The sequence below is a fragment of the Phymastichus coffea genome, unplaced genomic scaffold (genome assembly GCF_024137745.1).
Source record: "Phymastichus coffea isolate CEN01 unplaced genomic scaffold, Cenicafe_Pcof_1.1 PCOF00091, whole genome shotgun sequence".
In the NCBI taxonomy this organism is placed as follows: Eukaryota; Metazoa; Arthropoda; class Insecta; order Hymenoptera; family Eulophidae; genus Phymastichus; species Phymastichus coffea.
Genome location: NW_026706902.1, coordinates 288,013 through 305,303, shown reverse-complemented (window position 1 = coordinate 305,303; position 17,291 = coordinate 288,013). Strand labels below are relative to the sequence as shown.

At 46.4% G+C, this 17,291-nt stretch overlaps 1 protein-coding gene across 1 annotated transcript in view; it reads left to right on the top strand.

Moving 5' to 3' along the window:
- Positions 1-17,291, top strand: part of LOC131669272 (protein phosphatase Slingshot-like) — a 105,597-nt gene that overhangs the window by 6,101 nt on the left and 82,205 nt on the right. Inside the window, exon 2 of the mRNA XM_058944038.1 lies at positions 3,120-3,178. Coding sequence (XP_058800021.1) covers positions 3,120-3,178 — 59 coding nt within the window. The remainder of the gene's footprint in view (positions 1-3,119; positions 3,179-17,291) is intronic.

The following is a 17,291-nucleotide window of genomic DNA, read 5'->3' as shown; positions in this document are numbered from 1 at the left end:
ACTCCACGCTTTCATTCGTTCGATGACACAGCGTGAATGGCATCTCGAAAACCCGTGTAAACTATCGCTGCTATCGGCCTAAACAACTTATGGACGTTGAGGTCGATCGCGATTGATGATAACTGTTGTCAGTTTCAATACGACTACTCTCTACTCATCGGTGTGCAACCAAAGTTTACATGTCTCTGAATTGTTTCTTCTTTGTTTAGTGATGAATAAAATGGTGTGCCAAGAAGTCGTATACATGATCTTGACTAGCATAAGCAAACACGTGTAGACTGGTACGTAAAAAGAAACTTTTCGTTAATGACCACTGCAATGTGAAAGTCGTCACGAACGAATATTTTTGGATTTGAGTATCGTTGCGCGTGCTTTTGCGTTCAGTCGGATGTCATGGTAGCTCGAAAGAAAAGCTAGGCTATTGAGAAAAGCTTGAAATGGTCGATTGATCATCGAACGTTTACGTAGTCTAAGGAGCAAAGAGCCATCAGCGGCGTGCATGCAGTGTGTGGTCTTTCATGCCAATCATTCAGTGCTTTTCCACGAAGCGCGTACATTCGCTCGCCTAGTCTCTTTCTATTTCAGAGCTGAGCCTGCAAAATGGCGGCTAGCCTTTCGAACTTCTCGCGTGAACTTCGGTCGATTCTTCAAGAAGAGCGCCCGACAAAAATGGTCTAGCAGGCCTTTCTAGGCGTTTCGAAGCGATGAGACTCGCTCGTGAAATATCAGAGGCGCTTCGGGAGCGCGACTACGTTTCCGTGACATCTGGCAGTCGCTTCGCCAGCAGCCTGTACCAATGCAAACTCGCCCGCGCCGATAATTGAATGAGCAACGCGGAAGCCTCGTCGGTAATTGCCCGGGCATTAATGCCGAATCCACTCGCTCTCCTCCGTTACGTCATTGCCTTCATTGTTTGCTCAGCGGAAAGAAATTGTACTCGCGCCAATTAGAGAAAGCGCGCAAATATAAAAATTAATCGTTGGAAATATTGAATTTGCAGGATCGCGCACTTCCGAGCTGCATCGGGCGAAAAGCGAAGTGTTTTTCCAAAGGGGAAGAAGAGAAACGCTTCCTCTTGGCAATAAAGAGACAAAGCATGCTTGGGTTTTTTACGCTCACGTGCATGGGGCAGCAGCAGTCTTAGCTAATTGTGTTATCGTCTCTCATTCGAGTTCGGCCTCGAGGCTAGCTGCTGCTGCTGCTGTGGCCAATTAGGTATTCTCGACATGGTAATTCTTCCGAAAGAGGCTCAACGGGTTTTGTTTCTCTTTTCTCTCTCTCTCTCTCTCCCTCTCTCTCTCAATCAGGTTTATACAATGAGAAAGCTGCCTCTTGGCTGGAGCTTTTGCCACTGGATATCCGCAATATATGTATATATTGCTCACAGACGCATCTTTAGACGCATTTGACGCAATTGTTTGCTCATGAGGTTTACATTTTTTTAATTGTTCTTAATTTTTTTAATTGGCTATGCGGTTATAATTACTTTTAAACGACTTTTTACGCAGATTTGTTTATTGAACGATACACCTCATAAATGTGCATAAATTGTTACAGCTACCGGTAAGCTTATGCAAATTGTTCGTCGTTGATCATGCTAAACACTTGTCATCTCTGATACCATCTGAAAAGAGAATGATCCATAATCAATTGGACTGAGACATCGAATTTCAACGGGAAAAACCCCTGTGCGGTTTCAAACAAGCTTCAACTGTACACAGCATCAGCATTGCGCACCGATTATCCATTACGCAATGCTTGGAGCACTCAACTTTATTGAAATTATCTCCTTTAGCCTCGCGACAACATTACCTTGGGAAATCGAAAGTAAAAAAAATAATACTATTTTAGTTAATCTCTTTGTTCATCTGCGTCTTTTGTAGAGGTTCGGTGTATATATAAAGCTGTTATTAAGGGGATAAAATACCATGCACACTGAATAGAGAAAGAGAGAGAGAGAGAGAGAGAAAGGGGTTGGCACGCTCCTAGATAAATTTGGATTAAAGGGAGCTACGTAATGACGAGACATAGCATTAGGGAGCCAGATGAGTTTTTGCATATTGGATTGAATCGAGACTCGATTAAACGTCTGTTCGATTTGTCTTTGTGTTTAAACGTTGAAGTGTTGCCACTATTAGCCTTATCTTTCAATTGTTTTCCATTCGAGTGTCAGATCTGTGCCTGTACTCTGTGGTCGTACCAAAATAGAAATTTATTCATCGATATCCATCGATGTTTCAATGAGAAAGCCTGAGAGGCATAGAAGAAAGTCATAAAAGCACCTACGCGAGTCCATGCACAGATCTAGATCTATCTAGTTGCTCAATTTCACGACTGAGTTGCAATGAAAATACACGCATACACACACCCTAAGTCGCATGTATTTTCATACAGATATACAGGATTACCGGCAGCAAGCTGGCCTCTCTACTTTCGCAGTTAAGCTACAGCCCCAACCAGTCGACCAACAACCCCATGCACTACAACTCTGACATCATATAGCGTACTTCTTTTTTCTGTGTTGCGGGCTGAATCATGTTGCAGCCTTCTCACGCGCTCTCTTATCAAGACGATCGTACAAAAGAGAGGGGCGATGAGCAAGTCTCATCCCCCTCGAAAATCTTTCGTCCAAGTGCACTTGCTTTTGTTCGCGACGCGAGAAGGCAGAGAGAGGAAAAGGGGGGCTGATGAGAGTCCGCGCTATGGCTTTTGTGACATGCGGCTGCAGTGCCAACTTGGAACGACGTGTTAATCTTGCGCCCATGTTCTTTGACAGCGGATGTGGTGTGTGTGTGTGTGTCACACGCAGTATTTTTCGCGAGAGATGATTCATTATTGTCCGATGGCTCGAGCGCAGCAGAGCTATTCAAGGTAGTGCGCCAATGAACGATGACTTATTGCGACGAGGTTCGATTTAGTGTGCGCGACGCCATACTCACGACAACAATCAATTTCCTAGAATAATTATTCATAACAAGCATCACGGGTAATAATCACACGGTAATCACTAATATTGGTTTCGCTCATTAGGCCGCCCACCACACGCCGATTCGACACTTCGCATTTATGCACAATCTTTTATCATTGATAGTACATTAATAATGACTGTGTTTTTGCAGGATTCCGGTGCGGGTGGGCCAGTAGACGACGACGAAGCATCTCGAACGTGTGTCAAAAGGTTTGTACACATGGCACTTAGAAAAATAAATGATTTTATCGTTATTACATTCGCTATGTGCGTCTATTATTTGGATGATATCGTAAAATATTTTGTGTAAATACCTTGCTTAGTAACGCCTTCAATGTCAATATGCGATACGCGGTTGCAGCGTACAAATAATGTCGCGTTCGATCTTGAAATTTTTTTTTCCCGAAGCAAATATCTGACGTGTATTTGCGGGATCACTCATAGAGATTAGATTTAATCTTATTGGAAGTAGTAAAAGATTAGGTGGACGAGGAAGAAGCTTTGTTGGCGGAAGATGGACTGTTTTTACCAAGGATTATTACGTCTAATGAGTTGTGCTTATCTCACCTGACGAGCTGCACTTTTCATCGTTAGCTCTTACCATCGGATATTCAAACTATCACAGGCAGAAACCAGAAAACTCGGTCGATTGACCCGAGGGACGTTGCACCGATGAAAAGCCATGATATTTGTCGACAATTTCCGCGCGACACTTGCGTCCGCGCCATCAACTTCGCGAGCGTATTGTTCGGCTGGACGATAGAGCGAGACGCCCAATAGAGTGAGCAATGAAGTCGAAAGACAATCGACTTCCTCGTTCGATTGTCCCCATAATAATACAATTAAACGTAACGCCCTGTCATTGTAGCAACGAGAGAGAGAGAGAGAGCACGAAAAAAAGAAAGTTTTCCGTTTCCGTGAGAGAGAGAGAGAGAGAGAGAGAGAGAGAGAGATTGTCCGAAGCGTTAATTGGCTGACGAGTCATCCTCGGTGAAAATGGCTTTTTTCCGCTCGGGAATGCCGAAGAGTACGGTACGCAGCAGCCGCGAAGTAGAAGATGCGAGCAAGCATTTATACACGCACGCGGCAAGGGTCCGCGCGAGAGAAACTCTGCAGCGATTTTGCAACGGAAAATTGAAATTCGACGAACGCCCGGACACAGCCGTCCTTACGAGCGAAAAAAAAGCAAGCGACTATCGAAGCTATTACGAAGGACTGTCGCTGCGGTTTTCTCGGAAATCTTGTTCTTTGGCGAAACCGCTCGGATAGAGAGAAATCGTCTTTCTATTCATTCACTTTTTTGTCGTGTCTCTATATACAGAGTATTTCTAAGGCTGCGCGATAAAGGCCTTTTAATGCTCGCCCGCAGAAATCGGAAAGATACGGCACGGCGCGGCGCGCGCTCAGATCGGAAGATCGAATGGAAAGGTTAGTTGGCTAAGCAGCGCAATGCCGGAAAAAGGCCGTGGCAACAGTTGCGCTCGGTCATATCGCAGCCGAGCATGCGTAAGACGGAAGATGTGTGAGTTTTGAGACCCCAAGCGTAACCACTTCCTCGCGCGCAAAAACACTTTCACGCCGCGCCGCGCCATACGCCAAAGGACCAACAACCGATGGAACAGCCGTTGCGCCACCGGTAGCGAGTATCGACGTTGCTCGAACCTTGGGACGATCAGGCTCTGACGAGGAAAGGTGAATATTTAGGAACTCGTTGATATACGAGCATGCAGATTTTACATTTTCTACTGGCTCGAGGTTGATCGTAACGACATTCTATCTACAAGGGAATTATGAGTTTTTAGCAATTAATAGTGATCCACAATTAGATTAATAGGTGATTATTACATTACATGGTTTGATGTTCATTTTTTAATACTGCAACGTGGCACTGTTTTCATGACGATCGCATGGTAAAATAATATGCTTTATTTTTAAAAAATTAGAACTGTATTGTAGTTTAGTATCGAAAATTTGAATGAGACAAGCGATATTACTGCAACGGTCGTTTGCCACATTTACACAAGACATCATAGAAAACAACCAAATCAGTGAGCCCAAAGAATTGTTGTTTGTTGTTTGGTTTCCTGAAAGCGACGAAAGAATGGAAATGACTGAGGAAATGGGGTTGACGGCAAAAGAACAGCCGAGTCTCGAATACGCACACCTAATAAGCCCAGGCAAATGAGTTTGCGGTTGTTGGCTTACGCTGTGAAAGTATCTCTGTCTGGTGTCACTTATCGCTTGGGGGTATCAAAAACCACGGTGAATATTGGTTTTTGCTTGTCAACGAGCCTCTGCCAAAGACAATGACGCATTATGAGCCCGACTGTCCGCCACAGGCTTCGATGGACAATCGGGTGTGTTAAATAGACTCGAACTAACGCTTCAATTTTTTTTTCACGAACTTTTTTGCTTCTTGATTTCCTTCAAAAAGCAACTCTTTTTCGTGGTCTTTTGCATTTTCTCTTTTCTTTGCTTCACTCTCCTCGGAGAAATTCACCAGCCAATTATAGTACTGGTTTTATGCCGTTGTCTATTCGGCGAAATATCATTGTTACGACATTCTACAAACATTAATTTGGTTGGTTTTAGACTCATAAAATCCCTGCACTCCGGCACTTTTCAAATCAATATCGGCGTTTATCGTTGCACTCAAGCTGGTTGCACAATAGTTTTTAGTAGCTCATTTCGAGATGGCTGATTGCTCGCTCACTGCTTTATATTCGGAAATAGTCAACTCGCCGCTCATTAATAAATCCGCAGCGCTCGGGTCCGCAGCTCCACTGCTGTGGCTCTCGTCGGAGCGCGAACGTGCGATTCATCGGCAGCGCATCAGATTAGTGAACGCGACGATCGTTATCAGCTGGAAAGCAGTTCAATGGTACGTAATCTGCAAGTGTATTTTGCAACATTTGAAACTCGTCGAGCTGACGGCTTGCTAGATTTGCAGTCGTGTGCCTTGCCGGCGGTAGATGGATTAGTCGTCCAATAAGTTGACAACGCGCTCGTCCAATTAAATGCCGAATCCCGCGAGTTTTCGAAAGGCTCGAGCTTGACAAACGATTGGCATTTTCGCGCGACAGCATGATTGACCAGTGGACACTGGCGAGCTATCAATGGCCGCGTTTATTAACGAGTCTTCGAAGCGCGACAATTATTAAGGAACTGCTTGCTTATATGCAAGAGGCTACGAACTATCGTTGCGTAAGAAAACATGTCGCTACTGAGGCGCAGATCGCGGAATCGATTTGTTCTGCCTGTGTAACGAGGCCGAAACGGAAAACGCGCTGTGCGATCTGGCCGCCGAGATAATGTCTGTTCGGCTTCAGACCGGCGTACGTTCAGCAGCAGCACCACCACCACCGGCAGCAGCAGACCTTTTGCAATAGGCTAATCAGCGTGTCTTTGCTCTTTTTCTCGTTGTCGCCGGGACAGGTTGATTGTTATTGCTTTGAATTACAATCAATGCGGCACATATATCTCATGCTCTTTCTGCATTTTCTCTTTATTTGCGTCGTTCAGTTCGCTCGGATTTCGCTTAATCTTAGAATCGTCATTTATTTTAGAAAGTTTTGCCGTAAATCGTGGTTTTTTCTTCGACGATGGTTTTACTGCAGTTTCCGAGACTCGTGGCTGTATTATTTTTTTTTTGTGTGCGTTCACGTTTTATAATTGTAATCGAAAGTTACTATTATGTCTGCGGACCAAGTCCAATCAAATAACTGGCGAAAATGCTTTGTCAAAGACACATCGATCTACAACGAGCCCGCCACTCATTAACGCGCTCGAGTCCATTCGTCAGCCGAGAATTTTCTCCCTTGGCCTGCGCCGCCGTTTCGAGACGTGAGAGTGCGCGCGCTTGTCTGATGAATAATTCAAAGGGAAAAGGCATGCGTGTCCAGTCTATAGTTTCTCTCTCCAAGAGATAATCGAGACTTATATCGTAATATCCAAAAAAGATTTTCCCTTTTTGACGAAAGCAGGTCGCAAAGGCTTTTGACCTTCACTGTAATGAGTGTGCGCGAGAGTTGACAATTTGCATGATTATTATTTGGCTTTCTACGTTCTCGTGTAAAGGAGGTTTTGCTTGTTAGTGATTATGCTTGTCGCGCTGCCATTTTTCCGTTCTTTTTTAGCCGCTTATCGCACACTTGCAAATGGCTTTTTCTTAGCGGCTCACCAGTGTGTTGTTTTATCAATTATGAAACGTCGTAAAATCAAAGTTTGCATAAAGTCAGACTCTAGGTAATTACAGGAACTTCCGCAATAACATAAAACAGCCGAGAAAGAGGTTTCACTTTGGCACGTTTTACAGTCTTGGATATATCAAGCCATTCCACATTGGTCGTGTAAGCTTGATGCTTGGGACATTGAAATGTATATAAAACCGTGTTTTCACGCCCCGGCGCGGGTAGCAACGTGCATAAAATTGCAAAAACAATGTTTTCGCACCCACCAACGATGACAATCTTTGTCGTGTCGGAATTTTTGCTGCGTAAACGCCGAGTGTAATGTTGTCGAATGGCTGATTGATTGCGCCACTTTTCAAAGAAAATTAAACAAAAATCGTATTCATCGTCGGATGCGCGAAACATCACTATGATAAAGGAAAACGCCGTTGGCGAAAAATAGAAAGTAAAGCTGCGAAGAAAATGTGGATGGAGCGAGCGAAGAAAAGAAGTGAAGGTACAATATTTAATGTACGGTGTGCCGCCACGTGCGCACGACTCGCGCTTACGTTATCGCGGGGCGCGAAAGCTGAATAGCCATGATTTCACAGTTAGTCTAACAGTATATTTCGACGGGGCTCTAGGTGCGCTTTTCATGCGACCTCTCTCTCTCTCTCTCTCTCTCTCTCTCTCTCTCTCTCGCTTCATCGATCACGCCATCAACACAAGACCATTGCTGCCGGAAGTGCCATTTTTGCCCGCGCGCACCACGAAAAAACGGCAAATCAGAGCGTGAGTCGTTGATCGCGCCCGACTGCCTTGCGTCATTTGTATTCTTTTCCATTAGGTTTTCAACCAAGCTTTACCTATGTTTGCCGATCGTTCGATGGTTTTTCTGCTGTCGTTTTGTGGGATCTCCGAATTAGGAAAGCCGAGCCGCGCGCAGTACTTCCTGCGATATTGCAGCAAGGAAATCGAATCTTTGGTTGATTTACGAGCCAAGCCTTTGCCAACTTACGGTTCTTTAAGTGATATCTTGTCTCGGGCTTTACGACAAATCTACGTGAGTAATTGAACTCATTCGTGTGGCGCGCACGTGTGCGCTATCCGAGCTTGAGACGCTCAGGTATAAATTAAACGAGAGCGCTGCGCCCGCTCATTTTTCACAACTTGACGCCAGCACAAATGATCAAGTCCCCAAATGAATTTCATCGAAGGAATTTCGTTGATTTGATGTAAAATAAACACACTGTGTACAATTGGAAAGCGTTGGACGCAAACCGAAAACTGAAAGAGCGTGAAACTGGTATTACATCGTTGATTTGTTGGAATGCGCAGAAACGATGTTTATAAGTCAACATCGACAACGGGAAACTTCCTCGTACACGCAAACTTCAGATGGCGTGTGTACGCGCATTCATAATCGTCGATAGCATTCTCGATTTGGAAAAACCGTCGACAACCCCGCGGTTGACTTTTAGTCGCGCATATCTCGCTCGTGTAATACACGCCATGTGCATTCTAATCGAGAGTGGGTTTTCGATGTACTTCCCTTACATGCGCTTGCGCGCTCAGAGTCGTGTTGCTTTCTTTTCATTTAGCATAATACTCTCGTGTTTTTCTCTCTGCCAAATGTTGTACTTGCGCGCGCGTGTCGGTGCACTCGCTTGCCGATCTAATTCAACGATGCATCGAGGCACGCACGCGTGAGTCAGTTTCTATGAGAATAGATTCTCGAGCTAGCGCTTGCCGGCTCGTAACGCCGATAAATGTTTGCTCTGGCGAAATTGATGCCAAGCGCTCGCACTGCTTCTTCGCTTGTGTAATCATCGCCGTCGATTGAATAACGCTCCTTTATTTTTCTTTTCTAAGCTGCTTTTCGCGATACTCGCTTGAGAATACAAGTCGTGAATCACGAATGACAACGACGATTAGCAAAACAATAAATTTACGAAAAACCAGCTGCTATCGCGATTCACGCAAGCGCGGGAGAAAAAAATGCCATTGAGCTCGAACAACGAGACAATGGCGTTACGGCCTGATTCCGGAAATACAGCGCGCGCACTCGCGAGCCCAACGATAACAAGTAATTTCATTCCACTATACGTGCAGTCAAATCAATCAGCAAACGTGTATGAGGCTCCAGGCTAGATTTTCAGTCGTAACATCCCGAAAAGCTAATCACCCGGAGTGCACGCGTTAAGAGAAAGTTTCGGGAGGAAAAGGAGATCCCTTATCGTAATCGCAACGCGCGTCCCCCCATTGTTCGCGAAGAGAGGGAGAGAGAGAGAATAGAAGAGCGCGAATAGGATCATTGTTCGCGGAAATCTGGTCGCGCGCGAGTGTGTGGATGTCGAGAGGCGTGCGTCGATGCGCTCGCGAGATCTGTGTGAGTGTAATCAAGTGTTGGCTGCACTTTCTTTTAGCGGCGTGTCCAACTATATATGCGGGTTGTTGTACTCTCTTGACGCTCCCACGGGAGAGCTTTTGTTTGTTTTACGCCTTCATAATTTCGCTTTTATTTTGACTGTGCGCTGATTTGCAACGTGGCTTCAAGCGTACTTTGGCCTGTCAAAGTTTTCCGCACCAATAAAAATATCACTGCGGAATGAAGATCGAATGGTCGCTCTGAAAATCAGGCAAAGCAACGACTATTGCCCCATCAGTCATTCAACTAGGAATCCAGTGCAGCGGTCAACGTACGGATGGCACGCTGCGAAAGTCATGCGACCAAATATTACAACTACTGGAAAAGCAATCTCGACTGAAATAAATCAAGCTTGATTGCGTTTTTACGAGAGAGGCATAGTTTCCTATTGGCTGCATTTCGACAGTGCTTTCGCAACAGCGGGCTCTCGGCGAAAAAACAACAAATAAATGAAGTGGACGTAACGACGCGCGCGAAAAGAAAAATAATAATCGCGCGGAGGACACACCCCTTTGTCAGCGTTGCATCGTTAGCTATTTACCGGGGAATCGCTGGCGAGTTTCCTGGCTTTTGAAAGCGAGGAGGCCCGTTTTATCGCTCGTTAAAACAGTCATGGACAATTGGACATTTTATTTGTCGCGGAACAGAGCCTCATTGTGGCTATACACTTTCACAATCTCCTTCATGGATTTCCTGCCGAGAAATTCGCTTTTTTCTTTTTTTTTCTTTCGCCTGCAATTTTTCCTGTCCCACATTTCTCCCCGCGCGCAAATTTTTCCTGGACCCCCGCGACTTTCGCGCTGAATTGTAGGCTGTTAAATTGGCCGTTGCGCCCACGCGCCGAATCCATATGCCAAAGCATCTTCTTGTTTTTTTTTCTTTATCGCTCGTTGCTTGCTCGTCGACTCGTCGGAAGTGCCGCCACTCGCTGTACTTTCTAAGAAGACCTCTGCTGAATTTCTCTTCTTCTTGCCAATTGACGCAGCTTATTAGTTTGTTATCCGCGTTGACGTCTGCAATCCTTTTCACGACTTCCGTTGTCCCTAGCGAGACCTTCGCGCAACGTTATCTCTCGTAATTTTACAGCGTTGCTGGTCGACCGCGCGTGCGCCAGTCGTCCCGATTCAGCAATCGAAAATAAAGCAGCGCTCATCGCTGATAATATTTCTAAAGAGCAAACACGTAGCAGCCTTTTATTTGGCGTTGCGCGGTGAGTAGCGAAAGTGGACAGCAGTGCCAGTAGCGCGACGAAAAAGAAAGTGTCGCAAGCGCGATTGTCATCGCGCGGCGCGCGCATAGCTGAGGAAAAGCGCCTTTGGGGAGTCTTATCTGTAACGGCATCGGGCTCCGTGCTTGTATTACGTGTGTTTCCAGCGACACGAAATAACCTCGAATTTTTTGCCGGCCTCTCGAAAAGAGGATTACGTAATGCAACGGCACTTTCGATTTATCAGAGCTAATCCTCGCGCGAACGAAAAAATATTGCAGCAGGTGAGTCAGATACACCGCGGACCGTGCTTGTTTATTGTCGCTGGCGGAATCCTTGACGCGCCGTTGCGAAAAGCAATAAAGCGACGATGAAAAGCGAGTTTTCATAGGGATAGGTGAGATCAATTTACAAGCCGATGACGCGGAACTGTGTGGATGTATACTCGGGTTACTTGTGTGTCGCATCGTCATCCTTGATTGGCTTTGACCGATCGACGTTATACTGGCACATAAAACCCGCGGAAAGGTCGTTGGCCCCGCGACGCGCTCGGTCATCGATCGCATTTTCCTTTCTTTTTTCTGCCACGTGCGCCGCCGAGCGCAGAGTTCAGCAGTGTCTGATTGCGGTTGCGTCGCGAGATCGATTGCTCGTCGTACGGACTGCGAAACGCCGCAGCGCTCTGGAATTGGGAAAGGGCGGCGCGCAGAATAGCGTCGCATCGAAGTGCTTCAACTTTCCGAAAAGCCAATCGAGCCGGTCGCGCGCGCGAGTGGCAATCAAGGCGCGAAAGAGCTAATCCCTTTTTACGCGGCCAAGGCGAACGAACTCGCGCGGCTCGTCGATAATGATCGCGCAGTCGCCCGAGCAAAGAGTCAGGAAAGTGGAAGTGAGCGTCAAACGGTATGGCGCGCGTCGCGTAATTAACGAGCCGATGACCCGCACTGTACGCACTCTCGCGTACCGTCAGCAACGCTGCATGGCTATTTGCATTTCTTTCTCCTCGCCCGTTGCCTGCGTTGTTTGCATTGCTTCGCGCGCCACTTGTATCCAAAGTGAAATTCTATGCTCGATCGATTGCCTTTTAGTGTAATTATTGATCTACGATAATAGGCAGCGTTGGAAAGTTCGACGTAAAAATTGCTTGTGTTTGCGCGGCCAATTGTACGGAGAGCACTGCAAGTATCGGCGATTAAAGCCATTGGTTTTTCTTTCAGCGATCGCGCTTCGTTGCGTAAAATACTCGATCGAACGATAATTGCAATTACAATATAATTGAGTAATATGAAACAACAAACGACATCGCTTTCCATGATAAACTATTTATTGGCGTTTGCCTGTGGAGAAAACGGCCGCGAGGAGGCACAACTATAATTCAATCAAGTGAAAATAAAAGCAAGAGACTCGTTAACTCTAATTTAATCTGGCGAGCGAGCGGCGAGTTGCCCATTAATCAGCCCCAATAAAAAGTAATTCCAAACTTTCAATCCCGCGATTGTTCCATCCAAACATTGCGTCAATGAAAGGAAAAAAAGCCAGGAATTTAATGATCGGTGCGAGCATAGCCGCTCGTTACCCATCCTTATGTTTCTCCCCTTTCAAGACCGCATCGAGCTCCCTCGCACCGCCTGCGATCGTGTAGAACAATGTTGTACAGCGAAACGTTCTGTTATTTACGCGCAGCGATCGACTGCACATAAATTATGCTCCCCAAATTTCTAAGAGCAACCGATCGACCTGCTCATCCGGTTTCCCTTTTGTCGCCGTGCACCTAGTCCTCATTGCCACGCCATCTGCATTTCTCCTCGTCACGCTTACAGCTCCCATTGCAACTTTCGTCGTGTGAGACTGTGGCTGACAAATCAACCAGTGGACTGTATAAGCCGACGTGTAATTTGACTTTGAATCGATACGTTCACACAAGAGGCAAGTGAGACTCGAAAAAACGCGCCTGCGCATGTTTCGCGTACGAAACACACGGCAGCCGAGGAAAACCGCGAAGGTGTGAAATTTCGAAAAATCGCTCAAAGAGCGAACGCCGCAGACCACAGCAAATCACGCTCGTATAGTCTCGGGTGACGAAAAAATAGAACGAAACGCGCGTCTCCTCTTTTTATTTTTCTCTCGGTCGCTCGGCCTCGACAAAAGAGCCCGAGCTCAAATCTGATTTAGCGCGCGTCGACGAGCTGCATCGACCGACCGACAACGAAAGTAGCGGCTTTGTTCGCTTATCGGCGCGACATTATTCAGGGCCCAGTGCCCAGTGAGCGTGTCGATTCGATTCGTTGGCGAAAAACCGTCGACGAAAGAGTAATAACTATCCACCGGAGAAAAGCGGCCGCGCGCGCGAACCTCATTGGCGAGGAATGGAAATGAAAATACAGCCGCGCCAGCGACGCCCGTTCGCGCTCAATATCCTTTCCCGGTACTACTTCCGCGCGAGAGAGCCGTCAAGCGTGCGATCACTCATCGAGGAGCAGTCGTAAAGTTCGTACTATTAAAATGCCGTAAGGTTTTACAGCTCGTTGCATAATTGCACTTTACTTTCTAAGTGACACTGCAATGCCTGCGCGCCAGCAGCGGAGCTTGCACGCGCGCTCTGCTCCGACCGAGTGGTCTGGCCTGCAAGTGCAATTTTCATTTTTCAACGTTGCCCGCTGCAACGACACTCCAAGTCACGCGCACAACGGAAAATCAATGCGACTTTCTACTGTAGCTTGCCAGTGATACGGGATCACAATGCCAGCGCTGTCGCCACTTCAAATTCAAATGCGCGCTCGCACGCTCGGACAAAGTGAGGGCAGTCTTTCAAACGGCTATGCTAATGCCACTAGCTTTTTTCCAATTCTCTCTCTCTCTCTCTCTCTCTTCATTTCTCACTGTTCTCCTTCACTGCTCATGCTTTTCTTCCCTTGCGAGTCTTTCAATTTTCACCTTTACTTTCTTTGTGCCTTTTCGTTTTGTCTCTGCTTCTCTGAGTAATGAACATTCATTATGATTTACAGGCAGTCAAAGCAAACTAAATGTACAGAATGTGCACTTTCAAAGATTTTGCATATTTAAAACTAGTTAAGATTATTGTCATTTCGCTTACAATGTCAAAATATTAAACGAAGATTTTTGTAAAATTGAGACTGGATAACGTTGCCGTTGCGAGAACGCCAATGCATAATTGAAGTAAAAATTAATCGCTTAACTGCAACATAGTAATGGAAACGACATGTCGCTAAAAACATTAGTGGACTGCTCTCTCGAAGATGAGAAACCGTCATATAATTTCATGCTTTTTTCTAGCGTTGTTCAATTAGACGAGCCCTTTTTTCGAAGAAAAGATTAAATTATTTTAGTTGATTGGTCTGTCGGATATACAGATGGCGTCACAGAGTTGTAGGCGAACTGTCACTGCTGTATAGGCATAAGGATCGATAGAAATGTTAAACAGCTACGTATTAATTCACATTCATCGAAGCCAAAATATATCACGATCGTTCAGGGACGTGCTCACGAGCTTCGGCAACTGCCGTCTAAGATCAAAATATGAAAATGGCAAATGCAGAAATCCAATGGTATGGTGATGCGAATAAAGGTGAAGAAATAAAAGCAGGTTTGACAGCAGCCGATAAAAGGCCCGCTGCGAGATGCCTTTATCTGTCCATCTGTGTCGCGAGCTTGTTCTCACGCCACGTGCACGCATCCCCTATTGCTCAAAGTAAAGATCGTGAGTCCTTTGACCGGCCTTGAGAGAGAAAGAGCGAGTAGAGCTGGCGCGCGGCGGCCGCCTCGCATACATACATGCATACCTACATACGATCCTAACAAATGCTGCCCGCTTTGTTCCGCCGCCGCCAGTTTATATCTGCAAGACATCGCGCGGGGTAGCCGAGTCTTTTCATCGTCGCCTATGAAAATTCATCGTTGCGTCGTGAGCGCACGAAGCGCATCGCATCGCTCGAGGCCTGCCTCTGATTTATCAAAGAAAGCTCGCTCTTGCTTTTTCACGATCGCCTTGTAATTGCCCTTGATTTACGATTTGCTGGCTGCTCTCGCCCTCCAAATTGCATTGCTTACAAAGCGACCAGCCTGTATAATGTCTTGATACACCCAAAGCGGCCTCATTTTAATGTCCTTATGAAATACGGCCTGCGCTTCTTCTTTGTCGTCTTTCACTTTTTTCCTCGGCTCGCCTTCGAACTCGTTCCTTACGGATTCACCCCTGATTTTCATCCAAAGTACATACCATTCGACGCCTGATTTACGCCTCGCCATTTTTCCCTATCATTGTCAGAAAAATCAAAGGAATAAAGGTTCTTTATCGATAAATATCTTTCTTCGCGGACTGTTTTACGATTCTCCATACATTTTGTTAAATTTTGCGATCGAGTGGCCAATTTTCTGGCTTCGTTTGGCATCGGTAGCCCTTTCGTCTGTCGGTCGAAACTTGATTCTTGGATAAAGAAAAGTGGCTCGTATGCACGCTCCGTTGACGAGACAGCCGCCATTTCACAAGTACACTTTTCACGTTAACACCCGCAGCGCATCGTCTACGCTAAGATGCAAGCGCCTCGTCCCCTTACAAAGCGTACTTTAAAAACAACTTGAAAGCGCATACGCGATTAGAGGCTGATTGCGCACATCGTCATTCGATGTTTCGCCAGTTGACTCGCATACAAATTTCCAGAATTTCCGGAATTCAGACAAACAGCGGTCGAGTGATGACCGTGCGTCTTTTCGAAAGATCCCGCGGCGCCTCTATCAACGTGTGTCTTTCCTGGTAAATAATTCGGCCTTTCATCGTCCTTGGCTCGCCTGTCTTTTGAAGCGCGTAGCGTAACGAATATCGTTTTCCTCGCTCTCCCACAATTATTATTTTTCGCCTCGTGCTGAGCACGCGCTCGACTTATCGTCCAATTGCTTAATCCCCTTACCAGAACTATCATATCTACTGTTATCTTGTAGTTCGCAAAGCGCGTCGCTCGTCGATGTATGCTTCGTTCGACGCGAATTTATTCGTAATATCGCCGCCTGCGAATTCCTCTGCTAACGATCCATTCACTTTTATGTTGCAGGTGAGTTGTCGAAATCATCACCTCGCCCCAAATCCTCTTTGTCGCACGTAAGTCTTTGGTGGCGAAAAAACATTCCTGCCGGCATTAATTCTAAGCTGAGCGATCAAAAGCCCGTGGCTCTTGTCCGTGCTCTCATGCTTGTATCGCGCCTCTTCAGAAAGAAAGCGAAGAAAAAAAGAAAAAAAGAAAAAAAGAAAAAAAGAAAAAAGGAATTTTTTGAGAGAGGCTTGAAAGAGCGAGAGAGAAAACAAGCAAAGAGGCAGAATGCGAAATGAGAGTATCCCGCAGCATCCGGCGATTCCACCTCGAGAGAGACAGAGTGAGACCCTCCTCTGCCTCTTTTTCTTTCCTGGTTATTTACTTTTTTCTCTTTTTGCGCGCCAAACGTCTCCGGCTCTCTTGTTGCGCCAATTTTTTTCGTGCACATGCGTATTTGAGGTTGTTCGAAGCAAGCAAAGTCTCTGTTCGAGCATTGCCAATTGAAAGTACATGTCGATAAGCGTTTAAAAATGGCTAACTGGCGTTTTTAGCTTAGATTTCAGCGGCCGGTGCATTTCTCCTTATGAAAGGGAGGCTGAGGCCTATATTATATTATATTGCTCGAAATGACATGAAATAACATAAAACTTGAAATCGCATCTTTAAATATCCGTAATCAAAGATGAAGAGTATCTTGTGTTTGCGCTTCAAGTACTATTTGTCGAAGAAATCCCTTCACCTCGAAGCATGCCCTCGAAGCTCTTTCGAGAAGCGAAAGTATCGGTCTGCACGTGGCAGTTTTTCAGCTATAACACAGCGTTAAACAAAGAGAAAGAGAGAAAAAGGATAAAAAGCTACTCGAAAAACCGCCTCTCGTCGCGAGCGCGTCGTTGCTGGTTGTTTTGGCGGAGTGTTCTCGGTGCAGTCGGCGGCAGAGCAGTGGTGGGGGGGAACTCGAGCCCGAGCGACGCGCACCACAAGCTCTGTACGATATAGCAGCCGGCCTGGCCGGCAGTTGCTCAGCGCTCGTTGCCCGAGCAGCAGCGTTGCTGTGTTCGTTCCCCCACCCTTCTGTAGTTTCATCTCGCTAGTTTTCGCGCGCGCGCGCGAGTTTGGGTGTCCAGTGCGTTGGTCGGCCCCGACGGACATCGAAGAACCAGTACAAAAGTGCATGGACGTGCGCGTCAAGTGATCGACCGGAAGATCTCAACGCGGAACGAATACTGGTACGATGTAGACGCGACGATCGTGCGAGGATGAGGTTCAAGTGAGCGGACGGCGCGTGTTGAGTGGGCCGCTGCGCCGTTGTTGGCCGAATAGCTCTCACGAGAGAGACATCCGAACAAATGGTCTTCGAGAAGATCGAGATGCGACACCCGGGCTTCTTGTTCGAGGACGCCAGGCACGGCTACATACAGTACATCAGGTGGGTCAGCTGCCAGCTCTTCTTTCTGTCGCCATTTAACTCAGCCGC